The following is a 19350-nucleotide window of genomic DNA, read 5'->3' as shown; positions in this document are numbered from 1 at the left end:
GGGGGCACACTGTCAGAGAGCGGAGAGCAGCAGAGGGATCATTTAATCAGACAAACATCACAGAGACGCATCAAGCCCTGGAAAGGTCAGTCACTTCTTAATGTTTACTGGAAACTCTTTTTCATTTTAAAATAATAATTTACTTTTCTTGACTTCATTATTTACACAGAACAGATTTATTACAAACCTATGACTCATTATTTCAAGACTTTGGCGTGCATGTTAATCCATTACGATTACATTACTGGAAAACGGAGTAACTGGCAGGGACATGTTGTTTGAAGTGGGATGTTAAGTGGTGATTTTCTTTCATTCTTTACGTTTCTCAGGTTTTGTTTTGTTGTTTTTGTTGATTGAAATTGTAAAAAACACATCTTGGTGTACTTTAAACCACTAAAATGTTGGTTTCTCCTGCATTTGTTTTTACAATCCTTTCCTTAGCTTGTCATTTAAATATAAATTAACACCAACATGTTTAGTGCACTTTGTCAAGTAAAAGAGTATATTCTTGTTGTTTTCCATTGCAAATTACGGTCATAATATACAGATGTTTGTGTTTTTACCTGAACAAACAGAGAACTGTGTTGTCCGTTGGTTGTTACAGCTACAATAGACTGGGTTTTATACATCAAGTGTTTGTGGGAAGCTGTCATCTCTAAGAAAAATTGATTCCACTTGACATCCTAAATGTTTTGCATCGTCTCTACTTTCCATTGCATTTTTCAACCAGTGCGCCCGGCTTTGATTGTTTACTTGTTCACTGTCGTATAAAGCCACCAGGGGAACATAAACAGTTTGTTTTAGTGGGACCAGAGAAAGGAAATTAGGACTTAATCAGGAAATAAGGACTTGATGTCTTATTCTCAAATGGGGTAAATGTGGTTTTGCGGATATCATATAATATCTGGTCCAATTACCTTCTCTCCACATCACTCTAGTTAACTTTTAAATTTAGCCTATATAAATCAGGGATGGTCCTAAAGGTCAGCCCTCTGTGACCTCTGCTCTGGTGTTCATGTGAAAGGACAGTGAGAAAGAATCCAAAGATGAGCGAAGAATGACGACAAGAAAAAAAAAATGAATCAAAGTCTTAGTAATAATACTGTTCTTCTCTGACGCAGTACGGACGATGTTTGGCATGTTTTAGCATGCTGCCTCTGACTTTGAGCTCATCTGTTGGCCACAAGGTCTGAAGTGAATATTTGAGAGGCTGCGTCAGGGTGGCAGCCGTCCTCCAGCTTTGGAAACAGCTCGAGTACCATCGCTCAACAGTTTTGTAATGTTTATCTTCAGTTGCTCGGGCACTGTTTTCTGCAGATCATCACTGTTGTTGTCTTTAACAAGTGGGTGTGTTCAGAAATGCAACAGTAAAGCCCCCAACTTGGCCTGAATGTGGATAATAATAATGTTAAATGTTTAAATTAGAAGTACCGTATTTTACCGTCTTTTTCACCAACTTTTTTCCTGTCTTTTGTCATCATTCAATTTCCTTGAAGAGGAAATTGTTTTAAGCAACCTGTTCCTGTTACGGCCAAAGATGAGTGATGCAATGATAGTCCACATTAAGCATTTGGATGTTTTCAGAGACACAGTATGTGAAGACACTCTTTTAAAATATTGTCTGAAGCAGACAGATGAGGACAAAGATCGCAGAGCAAAGGTTCTTAGCAAATATGTGCAGAAATATCTAAAAAGACAGGTGAATAAATAAAAAAATATGAAGCATGAAGAGAGACACATTCATGCAAACATCTGCTGACTTTGAATGATAAGGTCCTGTGCAGCACGCTTTAGCACAGATCTGATCAGTGTTCGAAGCTGGTGTTCATCCACTAGCACAGACAAATGAAGAGTGTTATTGTCTTTATGAGACAAGGTCTTGAAACAAGAGATTTCTATCTCTAACTCTGCACCAAGATCACTTAATCAGCAGAGAGAAACAGATAGTTGCCAGAGTGAAGAAAATCTTGTTTCATATACTGCAGAAAGTGTGAACGTATATCAGCCTAACGCCGGGAACACACCGGATGCCGAAGCGCTGCGAAGCGCCGCGCAACGAAAATCGCGCGCGAGTCGGAGCACTTCCGTTCACACCAGACGCGCATTTCTCCGCGCCGTCGACAAGCGCCTCTGCTCCTCAGCTGTCGTTTACTCACATTTGGAGCTGTTTTCATGTTTTCATCATGCTCTCTCTCTCTGTTTGCTTGTGTGTTTTGTGTTTTCGTTGCGCGGCGCTTCGCAGCGCTTCGGCATCCGGTGTGTTCCCGGCGTAACGCTGCTGCTGATGCCAGGGCACATTTCCTTTTCACTGTTTTCACATTTTCTTTCAAGCATACAGAGCAATTTAAAACTACTTATCGGTCACTAAGCGGAAGTGCGGCCAGACAATTTGGTCGATGAGAAGCTGAAGAAGAAATTGAGGCCGTTAATGGACTGTTAATGGACAAAGGCCCTTACAGTTTAATCAATTATGTTTGTGTTTTCCAGTATACTCATATTTTCTTCCTATTATGTCAATATAATTACAGCTCGATTGCTTAATATGCTTTAAGAGAGGCGCCAAAGCTTGTATGATCCTTAACATTTAGGGAACATTGTAGATTTTAGTTGAGTCTATGCCATTTATTTTGAAGGGAACATATTCAAAGGAAATTAATCTCACACAAAAAATGGGAGATATAATAAAATAAATACACTTAATCTCCTGTGTTCCGAAATCCCCCTAATCATTAATGGTGTTTAAGACTGGCATTGTTTTAGGGGAGTTTTGGACAAAGGTTGGTTTAGATCTGATAAATGTTGTAAATTTAATGTGGAGGGGGCTAGAAATGGAAGGACCTGTTTGAAGTACTGTGTATTTTCCGTTTTTGTTATGAATTTTGTGAGTAAAAGTTAAAAGTAAAAATCATAGATAGAAACATAGAAATGTTTGGTTCTTACTTTATCTCTCCTCCTCAGAACGATAACTCCTTCCATCATGAGCCAGTCGTCCACTCCGTCCTTACTGACCTCCACCCCAAACGTCACAAACCTGGAGGATGACAGCGTGGTGAGCAATGACTTCGCCACGACGTTGGGTGCCCTCATCCTCGGCTTGGTCTTCCTCCTGGGCGTCCCCGGCAACCTCTTCATCGTCTGGAGCATCCTGGCACACACCCGGCGACGCTCGGTCACCACCCTCCTTATCCTCAACCTGGCGTGTGCAGACGGCTTCCTCATGGCCCTCACCATCTTCTTCATCATCTACCTGGCCAAGCAGACGTGGGTGTTTGGTGACGTCATGTGTAAAGGCCTGTTTTACCTTTGCAACTCCAACATGTACGCCTCCATCTTCCTGATCACACTAATGAGCGTGCACAGACTGGTTGTGGTGGTGTTCCCGAGGAAAATATCCCTGGTCAGCAGGAAGGTAGTGCGGAGGGTGATCGTGGGCATGTGGGCGTTGGTGATGGTGATCGCCATCCCATCACTGGTGTTTCGAGACGTGAGAGAGGACAAAGACGAAATGAATAGAACAAGATTGGTGTGTGCGCCTAATCACACCTTGCCTCGACATGTAAGTAGGCTCATTTCGCAACTAGAGATTAGATATGTTTTGTTAATGTTTTTAAGCACCAAAATGATGTCAGCAAATCACTTGTTTTTTTCCGTCAAACAGTACAAAGGATATCTGACCTTCTTGAGCCCTTTATTGAACTCATCCTGTCTCTCATTTGGACTGAGTAAATGGACATTGTATGGGGATTGTTTAGTAAGACGGCCAATAACTAGTTTTTCTAGTCACTTGGGGGTAGTGGAAACAAGTTGTGAACATAGACTGTAGTAAAATAGTGGACGTAGCCAGTGTGACCTTACCCAAAGGCTCGCGAAGCCTTCATTCTGACATCTTGTACAGTGCCATCTTTGTTATTTTATGCCAGAGGTGGTGCCGGAGGGCGGAGCTGGAAAGAAGACTGGGGTTAGCAAACTTGGTTATCAAAGCTAGTTAAATCAGAGGCTAACTCGTTAGCTGGCTCATTAGCTAGTTATTGAGTTAAGCTAATAAGGCAGTTATGGTATACTCGCACATCTAAACCTCCGTATAAGAGTTAACATTTTTAATAAAACTAGTTTACCAGGCTGCTATTAATTTATTTGTTCTTTAAAGTTGGGCATGTCTACATGTATTATCTATACCATTTTCTTTTCTCTTCTAAGTTTTATCTTTAACTTTTTAGAAATTAACTCATTCAGAATCAATATGTTTTTCTTTTTCATAACTTGTCTACAGAAACGTACATAATTATTACAGTACAGTACAAGAACACCTTTTGTCTCCCCCTGTGTGCAGGTGAGGTTTCAGTATGCCTTTGAGACAGTGTCTGGATTCATTCTTCCATACGCGGTCATCATAACGAGCTACGTCCTCATCCTGATCCGCCTAAGGCAGACCAAGTTCAAGAGAAAGGTCCGCAGCGAGAAACTCATCCTGGCTATTGTAATAATGTTTGGCCTTTTCTGGCTGCCTTACCACATTGTCAACATGATACAGGTGAGTGAGGGCATGTTCACAGTATTATTGATCATATTTAAATAATATTTTTTGTGATTGGATCTCTTGAATGAGTATGATTTGTTCTGTCTAAGGTGGCAACTGAGTGGTACAAAGAGGATTCACCCACTAGAGACGTGTGAGTAACTAAACTCAACTTATTTTCATTTACAAGTGGTACTTTTGTTTTTAATGGAACTGCACGTTATCACACAAGTTTGCTTTTTTATGCATTTATAAAATACCAAAAAAATGTATCATACTGAATCCTTACACAAGATAAGATGCCGCTCACCTCTATGGGCAAGACAACTAAACTGGAACAGTAAAAAAACAACATAGGACTGATCCGTTGCAACTTTGTAGTTGTGTCCCTTTGTGATCATATTCTCTATTGTTGTCATCTCTGTAATTAAGTTGTTTCGCTATGTTGATGTTTTGTGTCTACTTTTAGATGTTTTGTCTCCGTTTTGCGTCTCTTTGTGGTCGTTTTATGTCTGTTTCGTTGCATTGTGCATACTTGTCTTCATTTATGCCTCTTCTTAATTGTTTTGTGTCTACTGGGAAAATATTTTATCCTTGTAGTCAATTTGTGTGTCTTTGCGATCATTCTGTCTCTTTCGTGGTTTAATGTGTCTTTGTAGTGCTTCTGTTTCTCTCTGTACTAATTGTGTGTCTTATTGTTCAGGTCTGTTGTCACTTTGTGGTTGTTTTGTATCTTTTTGTAGTTGTTACTTGTGTCTTTGTATTTGTTTTTTTGTCTCTCAAGTCCTTATGTGTCTATCGGTAGTCATTTTTTGTCTTTGTTTGAGGTTGGTGTCAGTTTGTGATTTCGAAAGCTGAACTGAAATGAGAATTTCCTGTTTGCATCACCAGCTGTTCTCACCCTTAACTTTGTGTCACCAAACGCTGGTCCTGTTGCCTAGCAACAGGTAGCTAGCGGCCTAACTAACTATCATAACCAACCTCACCTACGTTTTCTTATTTTAAAGATAATTAGTTTGAAGGCCCCTTTCGTTATTTTTAACATTTGCATTGCAAGCTATTTGAGTTAAAACCAAAAACTGGTGCGCAATGAATCTCAGGATACATTAGACCGTGAAGAATACACCCTATGGATCCTTCGTGGCCTGGGAAAATGAGGATGCATTCGTTGGCCGCATCTGAAGGAGAATTCAAAATGGGACAGCCTTTGACGCACCGCTGTGATGCAATCAGCCTTCAAATACTTCCTTCGAAGGATGCAGCCCCTGAATTGGGATACAGCTACAGTGTCTTTTCCCCTGGGCCTGTGCCAACTGGATCCAGTATTTTATATGAGTTTATTTGTGAGAAAGATGTTTTAGTTAAGTTTTAAAGAATTAATTTTTCACAATCTCTGAATATAACAGATGTTTTTTATGTCCTTTTTATCTTTAGTTTGGACAATATCTCTAAATCCAGTCGTGCAGTGACCTCAGCTTTGGCCTTCATTAGCAGCTGTGCTAATCCCGTCCTCTACACCTTCGCTGGGAAGTCCTACATCAAGCAGAACGGCTTTGCATTCATGGCTCGGCTCTTTGAGGGAACGTCTTCGGACCAAGTGGGAACCAAAAAGTCTCGGGGTCAGAGTAAAGACACTTCGGGAAACAGTAATGTTGAAGCCACAAACATCACTATGTTGACTCAAGGAACTCCTCCTTTACAAAATGGGAGATGAGCATGGAATGAACTTGATTGAGAGCACTATAAAAGTGAACATGTGGAGTTAGATGTTGGTTAACGCAACTTTGGAGTACAAAATGACTGTGCTCCCAACCCAAACCACCGTCTTAGAGCTGTCAAATATTTTTTTGTAAATATTACATGTTGAAAGAAACAAGTTTGACTGGAAATCGATCATGCAGGCACAAGCAATGTGATCCTGATGTGTATATTAAAGCTGTAAATACTCTTTTTGCATTTTTTATTTTACAAGATTTTGTGGCAGTTAGAGAGAATAACACTTTCATGAGGAAAATTACAACAAAGTGTTATATCTACCTGAGCAGCAGTTGCAACATGAGAACAGGTAAAACTTGAAGTTGTCACATTTAGTTTTAGAAAAGATTAAAATGATAAAGCTACACTGTATTTAAGAAATAACATCACTATATTGCCATTAAATCATTGTACACTAGCCACTACTTATGGGTTGGTTGCAGTGTAAACCATTTAATATACTTATACTCAATGGGGGACTTTCAAGTAATGCACTGACCAATCACAAATTAAAATGAGCTTCAACAGCTCAACTGTAGCACATTTCAGGCCAAACGAGATCATTTAACCACTTTGTATGTTAATTTGTTGTCATGATACATTGTCGCAGCATGAACACAATAAACTACTCTGAACAGAATGGCACAACACCTGTTTTAATAGAAAATGCCTCTTAAAATGCTTTGATAAAAGGGTTTTATCAGTTTTTCAAATCTTTAAGATGTCTGGAGCTGGACTTTGACAGCATGTGGTCACTGCAGCATCAACTTTACACAAACCATCACCCTGACATTTTGTACAAGCTTTAAAACGCATGACTCTTTGCCTTTTTAAATGTATCATACATTTCAGTAGGTCAACTTAATTTGAAGGTTTAAAGGTTGATTTCCTTCCCATTCCATTTCTCAAGATACATCACGATACTTATTGATTTTATGTTCAACTACATTACATGTTCAGTCTTGACTCATTTGTAATCAAGTTTTTTTATTCACCTATTTTATGGACTAAAATGTGACTGTTTTCAATAAAGCAGAAATGTTTTACCCAACTGCATGTCCATTGTTATGTTCACCGCTTTAAGTTTTGTAAGACTGAAAACGTTCATCTTTATACACAACATATAAACACTACCGGCTTAAAGATTTCATATTTTAGTTCCCGGCGCAATTTGTTAGAATTGGTAATTCTAAATAAAGATATAAGATAACAAATTCTGTACTGATCGCCACTTAATATGTAAATTAAAGAAACAAAACAAATTTAAAATTGAGTTCAACTTTATTTATGTTATACAAAAAAAAAAAAGGAGCTTACACAGGTTCTAAATAATATTCCATATTTTAAAAGGCAGCAAATCACAACTTTCAATGTGCATACAACTGAACTGCAGAAATAAACTACAAAAAAAAAAAAAAATCAAAAGCAGCAGTTCTTTCCTTTAACTTATAATCATGAACTTCAGCCATTCAACAGTGGACAGATTTCATGCAGTGTTTCCATTACCTGTAAAAAAAAAAACAAAGGTGAATTAATAAACTGAACTGCTTCAAAATAATAGTCACTTCGGCTGCACAGTGTTCAGCTGTGATGCATCCACCTCAATTAAATCAATAAGGGTTAGCCTTACTAAATATCAAACACATCTAAATGTCATGCAAAGCATTAAACACTGTAAATTACAGCATTTAAAAAAAACAAACATTTATGAAGATTGATAGCACTTTTACCAACATGGACCTCATAAACTGGCAACAGAGTTTACAACGAAGTGCATTTATCATTTAAACGAAAAAAACTGACCTTATCTAGACGTCTCCAGTTCAGGCTCTGAAATCCTATGAAGAAAAGAGTCAGTTAGTCTCAACTTGCAATAAAATAAACAGCCTTAGTGGCATCTGTTGTCAAACCCATCAGCGCAGTGAAAGAATAATCATGAGGTTCAGGTGAAACACGGACTCACATGCAACTCATCATTAAGGTTTGACAGTACAATGCAGAATTAAAGCTTCAAGTACATTACAAAAGACATTTTGAAGTGAAATACAACTTTTAAGGTGATAAGATTCTGCAGAACTATATATAATATATAAACCCCCTTTCAGTAGAACGCTTCAGAAATGACCATGAAATGCATACATTTCCAGTTTTACCTAGGTGTAACTTACGATTTGGAAACTAAGCATACGTATAGTCATGTTGATCATTCTAAAGCTCAGTTGCACAAAGAAATTAATTAGCTTGATAATAAGCTTTCAATAGCATAAGCCATGCATAGATGCAACACAGCGTGGTTTAATTACTATGAAGTTTTTAGTACGCCCAGCAGCTCATCATGCTATTAAGTCATTTAGACTCATACACATAATTCACTCTGATGCAGCCTTTAAACTTAAGCTGTAATTTGTGGGACAAGGCCCCACTTGCACAGACCATGAGGTCGGTTTGGCGCTAACTACTGAAGCAGCATGCTAACAATTTAGTCAGTGCGGAAGAGACCACAACAAACAACCTGAAGCAATTACATTAAAAACATTATCTCTGACATTGATTGAGTGTAATGGGACACAAAATGTTAACATTTACCATAGATGAAACTCCGGACACGTTGCTTCCGACCTCCATCACCGCAACAGGGAAAAGAGACCGTTAACGAAGCTGCGGCTCAATTTATCGCTTCATCAAAACCACGTGTTCGCTGTCCCCCGTCACGAAACAGGCAGCTTCCGGGTCTGGCGTAGGATGCTGTTAAACAGCATATATTGTTAAACACAGTTTTAAAAACAGAAAGAAGTTATAAACAGCATCTGCTCTTGCATAAATGCATATAAAATTCGTATTAATTAAATAATAATTCAAAAATGTCGGCAATATTGATCAATCCACGGACTGCTTGAGGTTCATTATTGTGCCTAAAACATTTTTCTGCACTCATAAAATGTGTAAATAAGGTATTATTAATTAATATAATAAAAAAAATCATGTTTAGCAATATAAAATATGTTACACTTATCGGTAATATTAATAAATATTAATATTAATTAAACCTGATTAATAGTGTTGTACCATATCCATGTTGTTTAATGTCACTCATTTTTCCATGCCTTGAAAATAATAAACACGAAACAAAAATCTATGTGTAAAATGTGTATTTAGATGAATAAGCCGTGATTGAATGCCACCTGTTCATCTGAAACACGTTCCCTACACTCGCTGCTTAAAACTACAAAATGACGTAGCTGCCTGCTTGGCTACGGAAGTCCTATTGGTCAAAAAATGCTACAATCAAGTCCCTGACAACACTCGGATCGGTGCAGCCATAAGGAAACGTTGTCAGCTTTCTCTTTCAGTAGTTGAATTCATCATCGGATAGTTATTTAACCATGAGAGTTTTGATAGGTATGTATGTTCTTTAAGAAATACATCTCTTTTTTTAATTGCTTGATAAGGTCAATGTGACATAATGCTACCATCTAGCTGTTAGCAAATGGTAGCATTTTAGACACAATTTGTACCATTAAGTTGTGTGTGCTTCGTGTCCGACTGGAAAATGACATAAGAAAAAAAGTGTCTCGGCTATGTGATTAAACTTTGAGAACTCTGTGCGTTTTAAACTTGCCTTTTTTTTGCTTTCAAAGCTAAGTTTGCTCACTTTGTGCAGAGTCCTGTTTTGTAAGCATGTATACTACGCATGCGCAAAGTTCTGACTGTCTTTCGCTTTTTTGTGTGGCAACAACAACGTCTATTATGACTACATCATCAAGTATCAAATATATTTTTATCAATACAACATAATTTAGCCCGATCAAAATTATTAATAAGTAAAATTACGGCAAATCTAATCCAAACTGTGTTTTCTGACATCCCAATTGACTGTGACTAGTAACTGATGGATTCTGTGTGGTTCTTCTTTTAATATGTGCAATATGTTGTCTCCCTTGTAGGAGGGGGTTCTGGCTTTGTGGGCCGTGAGCTTACTCACCTGCTCAGAGCTAAAGGTCATGAGGTCACCATTATATCTCGTCAGCCTGGTCCAGGGAAAATAACATGGGTACGACCTCAGATTAATCCAGAGTTGTATACAGACAGCAGAGCAGAAGATAATGTCTGTTAAATTTCTTGAATATCATCCTTTCTGCTGCAAACCACTTCACCATACTATGCTGTTATTCAAGAGCCTTTTATGAATTTATTTATCTCTGTGCTTCTGCAGGGGGAGCTGGAATCTAGTGGCCTCCCCCCATGTGAGGGTGCTGTCAACTTGGCTGGAGAGAATCTAATGAACCCCCTACGATGGTGAGAGAGCCAAAAACACTCTTTCGTTCAATAGCTGATACATTGCAAAGACAAAAGTTTGTGGGCACCCTTGTGGCTAGGTCCTTAAAGAAATGGTTTTCCGAATATGGTGTTGAAGACCTTGAAAGACATGCATAGAGCAGAGACACCACACAGCATCAGTGACTGACTTCTAATGCTCTTATGGTTTAATGGAATAAAATTTAATCACCCTAATCTGGTGGGAAGGCTTCTCAGAAGAGCAGAGGATGTATTAGCCACAGAATGATGTCTACAGTCTCGGGATGAGACGGTCAACCATCAAATGTAACTGTGATGTTCACGTGTCCACATACATTTGGCCAAGTTGTCTGTTAAGCGTGATTAAAGTGCGTATTTATTACATTACAGTTCTGTTCAGAAGGAGTATTGCTGTAGGCACCAGCTGTTTTAATGTTGAAAGATCTCTATCTGATCAGTGTTTTATTTTTGGGATACAGGTGGAATGAAAGCTATAAAAAGGATCTGTTTTCCAGTCGTATCGACACAACAAAAACTCTGTCTCAAGCCATTGCTGCTTCCCCCAGTCCTCCTCACTCCTGGGTCCTGGTGTCAGGTGTAGGTAAGTCTCGGTCTCATATTAACACTTGTGATTGGCTGATGGCAGCAAATTAAACCAGACAAACTCACAGATTATACAGACAGTGAAACTATGTCTTACTCTGATTATTGTCCCGCAGCTTGTTACAAGCCCAGTCTCACAGCTGAGTACACAGAAGACAGTGAATGGACACCATTTGACCTGCTCTCCAAACTTGTGAAAGAGTGGGAGGCTGCAGCACTGCTTCCTGAGAATGTGGCGGAAACCACCAAACAAGTCGTCATCAGACCTGGTTTGTAAAAACTGTTACAATAAACGCATCCTTGTGGTGATATAAAATAAATTCAGAATTAAAAAGTTAGTCATTATATTAAGTTATAATTATTGTTTAATTTATTTGTACATTACCTTTTGATGCAGCTGTTAAATGTGGGGCCGATTTCCTTTTATGTACACTGCAAGGCAACTTGTTAGTTTCAGCAAGGGATCAATTCAGTCTTATCTTTATCGTAATTTATCAGTATTTGTTTTGTCATATTGTTTTTGTTTGATATATGCTTAGACTTTTTGTTTTTATCTGCAATCTGCAAATATACTAAAGGTATAAAACAAATGTTGCACTTTAGTACTGTACTTAATATAAATATTTAAGTTACTAAAGGTATAAAACCAATGTTGCACTTTAGTACTGTACTTAATATAAATATGAAAGTTACTAAAGGTGTAAAATAAATGTAAGGGAATAAAAAGTACAATATTTGCCTGTGTAAAGTTGAATCATGCCCACTACCACCTTATTTATCATAGTTTTACAAATGAATATCTTGAGTGTACTTTAATATTTTGTTGTACCTTGAACCTGTTAACATCCATTCCTCCCTCTCTCCACCAGGGGCAGTATTGGGCCGCGATGGTGGTGCCATGAAGCAAATGCTGCTGCCCTTCTGGCTCGGCCTCGGGGGGACTCTGGGGTCAGGAAGTCAGCCCTTTCCCTGGATCCACGTGTCCGACCTGGCAGGAATCATCGCCCATGCCTTGGAGCCCCCTGCAGAAACCCCACCCCCTTCACAACAAGTGCTCAACGGAGTCGCACCTGCGCTGAACACCAACTACGAGTTCACTAAAGAACTGGGCCGGCTACTGAGGAGGCCCACCATTTTTCCTGTGCCTGGTTTTGTCATGAACACCTTTATGGGCTCTGAGAGGGCTGTGGTCCTCACGCAGGGACAGAAAGTCATACCAAAGAGGACTCAAGAGGTCGGATTTCAATACGAGTACCCGGACTTGACCTCAGCACTGAAAGAGATTGTCAAGGGTTAAAAGAGTTCTGACTATATAGTATTTACTAAATTACATGATTAGGTTAGGGGATGGCAATCCACTTTTCTCACTGAAAAAAAGATCACAGATGAAAGACTCTGATAACAGGTGTTAACTGCAGTCTGGGAAATGATTGAATCTATAAAACACCAGGAAACAGTATAAAGTGGCATCATAATTTCCCCAGACTTTAAGGTGACGACATCAAATGACTTGTTTTGAAATCTTCAACTTAATATATTATGTGATGAGGGAAGCCATTCTCAAGTTGAACCATTAACTTTGATGTTAATACTTAAAATATCAAGGTGATTTCTGATGATCTGTCAATCTATAAGACAAGGGCCTCATCAGTCGTAGTGCAGGGAGTGTGCTGGCAATGTTTATCTTTGCTTTGGTAACTTCTTCAGAACTTCAGAGACATCCTCACCCGTTTCAAACCTAATCAGCATATGCACCAACAATATAAGCTGTGTCCCAGTCCGAGGGCTGCAGCCTTCAGGCAGAGCAAGTTACCATGGCGATCAGCTGGTTTTTGTTTTGGATTGTGGTGGTTTTCAGTAAAGGAATGATATTTGTAATGATGTGAACTAAAACGAGCAGGAAATGTCTCGTCTATCATTTTGTGACTATCCGTTGCTGCCTGCTCGTTTAGAGAAATGGACTTTGATTTGATGCAGGTGCTGCACAATAAAGTTGGGTTAATAAAAACTTGGTTATGACCTTTTATTGAAGTATTCAAGTTTGTCATATGACTCAGTATTTTAACAATTCCAGTAAGAAAATGCAGATGTTCCTTTCATTAACAGCTGACTAATCTCAGGCAGCAGTTTTATCTCATGTTTCAAAATTCTAAAGAATGTGTCTGTTTCCTCTTTCACGTTGAATCACTCCGAATCAGTCTGGACATCATCATCATCGACTCTCTGAATGACTGGAACTTGATCTCCCCAGTCGCTGCTCCGAGCACAGCGGTACACATCTCTGATTAAAGGAAAAGAAACACAATTTTCATTAAAGTGGCATCAGAAAGCCATGATCAGATCAACATTGGGCAAACAATGAGCTTAATTCAGCTTCCAATGAAAGCAGGGTAACAATACTTTCTGGTAGAAAAACAAATAAAAACTGCCAAATACCAAAATCTGATAAGTTCCTCTTGATTTGTAGTCTTTATTTCTGGTTTAAATAAAAGTGTTGCCAATTTTCTTGCACAGCTGCTTGTGTTTACACTTTCAACGTTTAAAAAGTTTGGCTTCTTTTGTTGAATTTAATTTGAATTGGCATTTCTTTTACGGGTAATAGTAGGTTTTGTATTGTCCCATCTAAAAGCTTCTAAAGTTTGTAATCTCGAAGATCTCAGTTTTGTTCTCTTTGGCGGCTCTTATGGCGATAAACAGTAATTTCGGGAGCACACTTCCCAGATATCCAGACAGTGTTGCATGTGTGACATCCACGGTTGGCTCCGGTTGTAACTCTTGATTTTCCTCGCTGACCGTCGCTTTCCTTTTTAGACTGTTTGCCTTCATCTGAGCGTCAAGTTTGTTTCTTTTTCTTTGGATTTTCACTTATTTTTGAAGTTGTATCTGTAGTCATCGATCTTTTGTTCAGCCATAGTAGATTACTGTTTACTCGCAACACTTGCAGAAACCGGAAAAGCAGCCGCTTAGCTCCGCCTACCCTCTCTGGCAGACCAACCACTGCTGGCTGATGGAAAACGCGTCACTAACTGGGCGCTGCTTGTGATTTTTTTACACTCAAGTCACACCAGACACCCAGTCTCTTACACTACAAATGCAAAGGCTTTCATCAGTGTGTCATAGGCTCAATCACCATCGTGTTACCTCATGCAGCAGTAGATAGTGACTTAACAGACATTTATTTAAATGAAAATCTTTGAGATTATTACTTTGAGTTTATAGCCCAAAAGTACATGAAACAATTTGCCTCAAAGGGCTTTACAGTCTGTAGCGTGCAAGACTCTCTATACTTCATTGGTTTTGTCTTTTTTGAAGGAACTAAAAGAGAAATCTATGATGAGTAAAAGTGTGTTAAAAACCCTCCCCCACTTTATCAAATATTTTAGACTACTCTCCATTTAAGATAAAGCCAACACACATACCCCTGCAATACTTCTCATATAACCCCATATAAGCAATAAACAACATTACTTACTTACTTTACTTATTAAAAATCACCACTCTGATGCTGCGTTTTTCAGCATGGGGTTGTCTTTACCTGCTGTGTTTTTTCGCCGTCACCACCAGGTGTTGTAGTTGTCCATCCGGGCAGCACATTCGACAGTGGACGTGTCTTGTCCTGCGCTGCACCGGTGCGATCAGACGGGCCCAGTCCACACCTTCGGTTTCTGTCCCTGCTGGTTCTGTCCGAGACAGAATCAGGTAGCTGAACTTCTCCCTCTGCTGGTTATTGTGCTGAAAATTAATAAATACATTAGTGGAATCTATCTGTGCTTTGAGGGTCGGCTTTTAAGTAGAAATTGAAACCTTTTTTTTATAGAGTCAGTTTACTTTTATGCCTTTCATTTACAACCTATTGATGTTTGACTTGAGAATGAGAATGCTGTAAACAGACAGACATATAATCCAGAGCGTGATCTCACCCCAGGCAGAGGCAGAGGTTGGTACTGCTGCTGGAAGTTGCAGGGTGTGATTGGCTCATGGGTCAGTTTAGGACACGTCAGTTCATGAGGACACTGGAAAAACAAAACATTAACGAGAGCATGAAGACTGTGACACTGCTGGCTGAAAGTATGACATCATATTTTTAAACCAGCCGGGATTAAAACGTACAGGAGCGAACACTGAAGCTGGTCTGTTGTCATGGATGGTCTTGTCTTGTTTCTGGAGGTAGAGGACTGTAAGTCATCAGTCTGCTTCCACTATGTGTCACAGAATCTAACAAATTAACAATATGTATCTACTGTTTTTTTTTTGATACCTTCAATAACGTTTCTCTGGCCTCCATAAGCATCTGATGACCCTCTTTGGTCCCATTTTCCACCAGCACCTAAACCGAAAAACATCATCGAATGTCATGATATAAGGGATTGGATACAATGGGATGCCTTAGTACCAAAAAGTTGCAATTTACACACAAAATGTCTCAAATCTGGAAGTAAATCCAGTCTGCTGTTTAGGTGGATTATTTCAACAAACCAGGTATGAGCTTGTCTTTCTCCACAGAGTCATCACTGCCTCCTCACGGTCCTTCGCGTTCTGAAGCTCTGACAGGGTGAAGGCTGCTGCCACCAAGTCGAACTGCACCTGGAAGGAGAAACGCATGATGGTCTGGCTTTCTTATCCTTGATATGTGAAGCCTCTCCTTAAATATACGCCAAAAAAAGCTCCGACAACAGAACTAAATCTAAAAGAAGGAAAAGTAAAGATGATCCTTATTACAGCAGCATTTCTCCAATATTACACCAAAGCTGTAGATTTTTCTTTATCTAAAGTTCTGTATGTCTTTGCTTTTGTGTCCCTGTTAAGCCACAGAGGCAAACGCTCAGAGCATGAACAAAAAAATTAACCATGACCTACGACTTTGTCAAGAAAGATTGCATTTTTAGCAATGAGCAGAAACAAAAACACACTTTTCAAAGATATTGCATTTCAATGTTTAATTTCTGCAGCCATGGCTCAGGGGTCATCCACTTATCCGAAGATTGCAATATGTGTCCCGATCTCTAGTGTGTATGTTTATGTTTGGATGCACTATATTATCGGCTTGTTATCGGTATCTGCAGATTTTGGCTTGAAATTTTTCTGCCGATATTTTCTGCCGATAAAACAACACAGTGTGCGCCACGCCTCTTCCATCAAGCCTGAAGAATGGTGCAAGATGTCCACTACAGGGGAGACTTGATGTTCTCTGCAATTAGTTGGAAAAAAACATGTGCCAAATATATCGGTATTGAAATCGGCAAAAAGGGTTGGAAAATATCGGATAACAGCAAAAAGTCCAATATTGTGCATCCCTAATCTATAGGCAAAATACTGAACCCCATATTGCTCCTGCAGGCATGGCTGCTGATGTGTAAGTGTGTGTGTGTGTGTGTGTGTGGACATAGTAAATGACAACGAGCCTTGCATGGCATCATCATTAGCATATAAATCTTGTGTGTGGACAGGTGAATGTACAGTGAAGCTAGCTGAGCGCTAAAAATTGAGTACTCGTTCAGTCCATTTACCATTTACTTAGCCACTGAAAATGCTACCATCATTAAGTATTTTATTTAATTGTATCTGTATTATTCTGATTTTAGTCACTGAGAAGAAAATATTATTTTCAAGTGTTTCTTTTTTGTCTCTTTTTTTTCCTAGTTACAGCAAGTTTAAAATCCTTTGTTTTGAACATCTAACCAGTCCAAACACTAGCACATTCACAGAAAGTTTTATACATTTGGATTGTTATTATAAATAAAAAACTCAAAATCAAAGGCAAGTACCGATTTTCTTCAGGAAACTCTCTTATAGTGAATGCAAAAAGTGTTTTTCTGTTGCTGAAATAAACACAGATAGAGATTTACCTTAGGAGAGACTGGGAGGAACTGTCTGAAATAGACTTGTTTGATGTGAGGTTCAGCTCTTTCGTCATCACCTGGAGAAAAACAACACTTAAGAGTTTCAGATGGGGTATTTGAAAAAAAGCCCAAACAGAACTGTAACAAATCCAACTGATAGAAGAGTTTGTACCTTTGAGAAGCCGTTCTGCCAGGATGTTCATCGGCCCAGAGCTGTCCACACACACCATCTCCTTCAAGGTGTCGCCCCAGCACAAGTGTGACGCCCTGCGGGAGAAAGGAGACTCAGTTCAAAGTTGTTATTTACATAAAAGCTTTCTAATGTTTTTACACTAACCAGACTACTGTTCCCAGCCCTGATCCGAAATCCAGGAGAGACTGAGGAGCAAATGAGGGATCCCTCTTCTTTATCTGAAATGATAAAAAAAGAAAATCTAGTTCACACTATGTGAAGTGACTTTTAAGGGCTGCCTGATTACTGTCAGGTGAGTTAACCAATGAACTTAGCCTCTCATTACCTCATTTAAAGCTCTCCTCACTGCTGCATAGCCCCCAGCAAGCCGAGCTGCCATGTACACCACACCCAACTCTTCATTATACCTGAAACAGAAAGAGAGCTGATTATAAACTCTTTTACATCTCAAAATCAAGCAGTAGAAATTCACATTCCAAAATGTAACTGGAGAGAGTCGTTCATGAAATCATAATAGAAAATTGAATACACTGAAGGGTAGTATCCTTATATAAAATTAAGTGTTACTTCATGGGAGTCCAGTGATATGTGGTTCTTCTGAGCTCTGAAAGAACTTTCCTCCTGATGCCATCTTCAAGTGCTTCTTCATCTAAATCTGAAATGTAAAGCATATTTTTTTTCTCCAGCTGCTGCATCTTATGATCTCTTCATAGTATAATATGAACATTATAATTTATTTGATTCATGTGTCACCCACCTCCTCTCTTCTCCATTGCTTTCTCCCAAAGTTCTTTCTCCAGGCTCACAGCTTTCTGCCTCAGATTTGAATCCTCGACAGCCCGTTTTCTGCTCCACAGGATGTTTGTGAGGCTACGAACGCGGTCATTCAGCCGTGTCACCTGAGCTCCTACAGGTGAACAGGTTCAAGAGTCACACTGCATTTTGACTAATTTCAGGACTAACGAAGATACCTAATGAAAGCCACATTCACAACTTAACCTACTGTGAATAATGGACCGTGCAGCCGTCTGCAGCTCCTCAGGTAGGCGCAGAGTTTTCAGGTTGGTGACACCTGGGTGCTTCCTGTGTAGTTCACCTTTTAGGAAGTCCATGTGCGACTGTGACTGTGCAGCTGCACTCATTCCCTGGTATGAAAAATAATTGTTCCCATCAGATTTTTTTACCACCTCTTTAAGCTCTTGAAAGTTAACAGTAACCAACCTCTTTCTAGTCATAGAATAACCCAAAAATATTGGACAGTTACATAATACTATTAGATACTTTTAAAAAACAAATTTTGGTAATCAATTGAATATCTTTAGTCTATCTATATCTGATTGATTGATTGACTCATACCCTGAATTTGGAGTTGTATCTATATATAGTTTAAAAAAGATTTACAGGAAATTCAAAGGGGTACGATCTATTCCTTTTGCTATATATCATACAATAAGTGCAGTAGATAATTGTATCTGTACTAACCACCCCTAAAACCAGAAACAGTACTAAGAAAGAAACACCCGATAGGGTTTCAGAAGCTTGTTTGTAGGGGGGGGGGGGGATCAGCTATTCCATCTGGTCGGAAAAATGTCCATCCTTAATTAAAAACTTGACTTTCTGACCTCCATGGTAACATGCTGCGTAGAATGACACTCGCAATCTGCACTCACCCTGCACATAATTTTCACGGCAACAGCCTTTTGACAGAAGACACAAGCAGCATAACTCCGTGATGCCATATCTTCGGTACCTAATCAGTGACTTGTGTTTAAAACGGTTTAACTTTCAATTCTATCCACATCTCGACGAGCGAGGTGCGGAAGCGCGTTTGGATTTCCAACGTCCTTCAACAAAATAAGTCCGTCCATCGGTTAGGCGGAACCATTCGAGCCGAAGTTCTGTTCCTTTTCACTCTGTCCTTGTTTCCGGGTACAGTCTTCATTTTAATTTTTGGACATTGAAACGCTATAAAAAATATATTAAAAGTTAGAATCAGACTATTTGTAAACAACTTTGACCTTGTTCAGGTTATTTCAGGTTTTTGTGTGTTTTTATCAGTGAATGTATACGTTACGTACGTTTCTGCCTCTGCCTTAAATGTGTTTATTTTTAAATGTGTATATTTTGCCTACGTTGTTTATATTTAA

At 39.1% G+C, this 19350-nt stretch overlaps 3 protein-coding genes and 1 long non-coding RNA gene across 4 annotated transcripts; 2 read left to right on the top strand and 2 right to left on the bottom strand.

Moving 5' to 3' along the window:
- ltb4r2b (leukotriene B4 receptor 2b) lies at window positions 1-6464 on the top strand. Its single transcript, XM_069683941.1, has 5 exons — window positions 1-85; window positions 2959-3556; window positions 4331-4531; window positions 4627-4670; window positions 5951-6464. The coding sequence occupies exons 2-5, from the start codon at window positions 2978-2980 to the stop codon at window positions 6228-6230; spliced, it is 1104 nt and encodes a 367-aa protein (XP_069540042.1). The 5' UTR covers window positions 1-85; window positions 2959-2977; the 3' UTR covers window positions 6231-6464.
- Window positions 6465-7577: 1113 nt separating this feature from the next.
- On the bottom strand, window positions 7578-8946 carry LOC138612122 (uncharacterized). The gene is made up of 3 exons (XR_011309621.1): window positions 8858-8946; window positions 8075-8109; window positions 7578-7777 (listed from the first exon to the last, which is right to left on the bottom strand). It is a non-coding gene; the product is annotated as an uncharacterized lncRNA (long non-coding RNA).
- Window positions 8947-9566: 620 nt separating this feature from the next.
- On the top strand, window positions 9567-13162 carry sdr39u1 (short chain dehydrogenase/reductase family 39U, member 1). The gene is made up of 6 exons (XM_069685151.1): window positions 9567-9670; window positions 10216-10322; window positions 10485-10567; window positions 11047-11168; window positions 11287-11439; window positions 12040-13162. Exons 1-6 carry the CDS (start codon window positions 9655-9657, stop codon window positions 12465-12467), a joined length of 909 nt encoding a protein of 302 aa, XP_069541252.1. The 5' UTR covers window positions 9567-9654; the 3' UTR covers window positions 12468-13162.
- A 50-nt stretch (window positions 13163-13212) lies between these two features.
- mettl17 (methyltransferase like 17) lies at window positions 13213-19042 on the bottom strand. The gene is made up of 14 exons (XM_069685225.1): window positions 18874-19042; window positions 18207-18348; window positions 17961-18110; window positions 17771-17858; window positions 17529-17610; window positions 17348-17421; window positions 17183-17277; window positions 17017-17087; window positions 15647-15754; window positions 15429-15497; window positions 15281-15331; window positions 15091-15183; window positions 14706-14902; window positions 13213-13451 (listed from the first exon to the last, which is right to left on the bottom strand). The coding sequence occupies exons 1-14, from the start codon at window positions 18940-18942 to the stop codon at window positions 13355-13357; spliced, it is 1386 nt and encodes a 461-aa protein (XP_069541326.1). The 5' UTR covers window positions 18943-19042; the 3' UTR covers window positions 13213-13354.
- Between the last annotated feature and the right edge of the window lie 308 nt (window positions 19043-19350).

The sequence above is a fragment of the Semicossyphus pulcher genome, unplaced genomic scaffold (assembly GCF_022749685.1).
Source record: "Semicossyphus pulcher isolate SPU_LCO1_2020_fin unplaced genomic scaffold, fSemPul1.0.p SCAF_7, whole genome shotgun sequence".
NCBI lineage: Eukaryota > Metazoa > Chordata > Actinopteri > Labriformes > Labridae > Semicossyphus > Semicossyphus pulcher.
Note: the sequence above shows the minus strand (reverse complement) of the source record. Positions and strands in the feature narration are given on the sequence as shown.

Excerpts from the sequence above, each read along its gene's own strand:
- mettl17 (XM_069685225.1), bottom strand. The coding sequence starts at position 18,942 with ATGGCATCACGGAGTTATGCTGCTTGTGTCTTCTGTCAAAAGGCTGTT. Across the intron at positions 18,111-18,206 it reads TGCACGGTCCATTATTCACA|GAGCTCAGGTGACACGGCTG; the intron begins GTAGGTTAAGTT and ends GTTCACCTGTAG. Across the intron at positions 13,452-14,705 it reads ACGGCGAAAAAACACAGCAG|AGATGTGTACCGCTGTGCTC; the intron begins GTAAAGACAACC and ends TCCTTTAATCAG.
- sdr39u1 (XM_069685151.1), top strand. Across the intron at positions 10,323-10,484 it reads GTCCAGGGAAAATAACATGG|GGGGAGCTGGAATCTAGTGG; the intron begins GTACGACCTCAG and ends GTGCTTCTGCAG. Across the intron at positions 11,440-12,039 it reads ACAAGTCGTCATCAGACCTG|GGGCAGTATTGGGCCGCGAT; the intron begins GTTTGTAAAAAC and ends TCTCTCCACCAG.
- ltb4r2b (XM_069683941.1), top strand. The coding sequence starts at position 2,978 with ATGAGCCAGTCGTCCACTCCGTCCTTACTGACCTCCACCCCAAACGTC. Across the intron at positions 4,532-4,626 it reads ACATTGTCAACATGATACAG|GTGGCAACTGAGTGGTACAA; the intron begins GTGAGTGAGGGC and ends GTTCTGTCTAAG. Across the intron at positions 4,671-5,950 it reads GATTCACCCACTAGAGACGT|TTTGGACAATATCTCTAAAT; the intron begins GTGAGTAACTAA and ends TTTTATCTTTAG.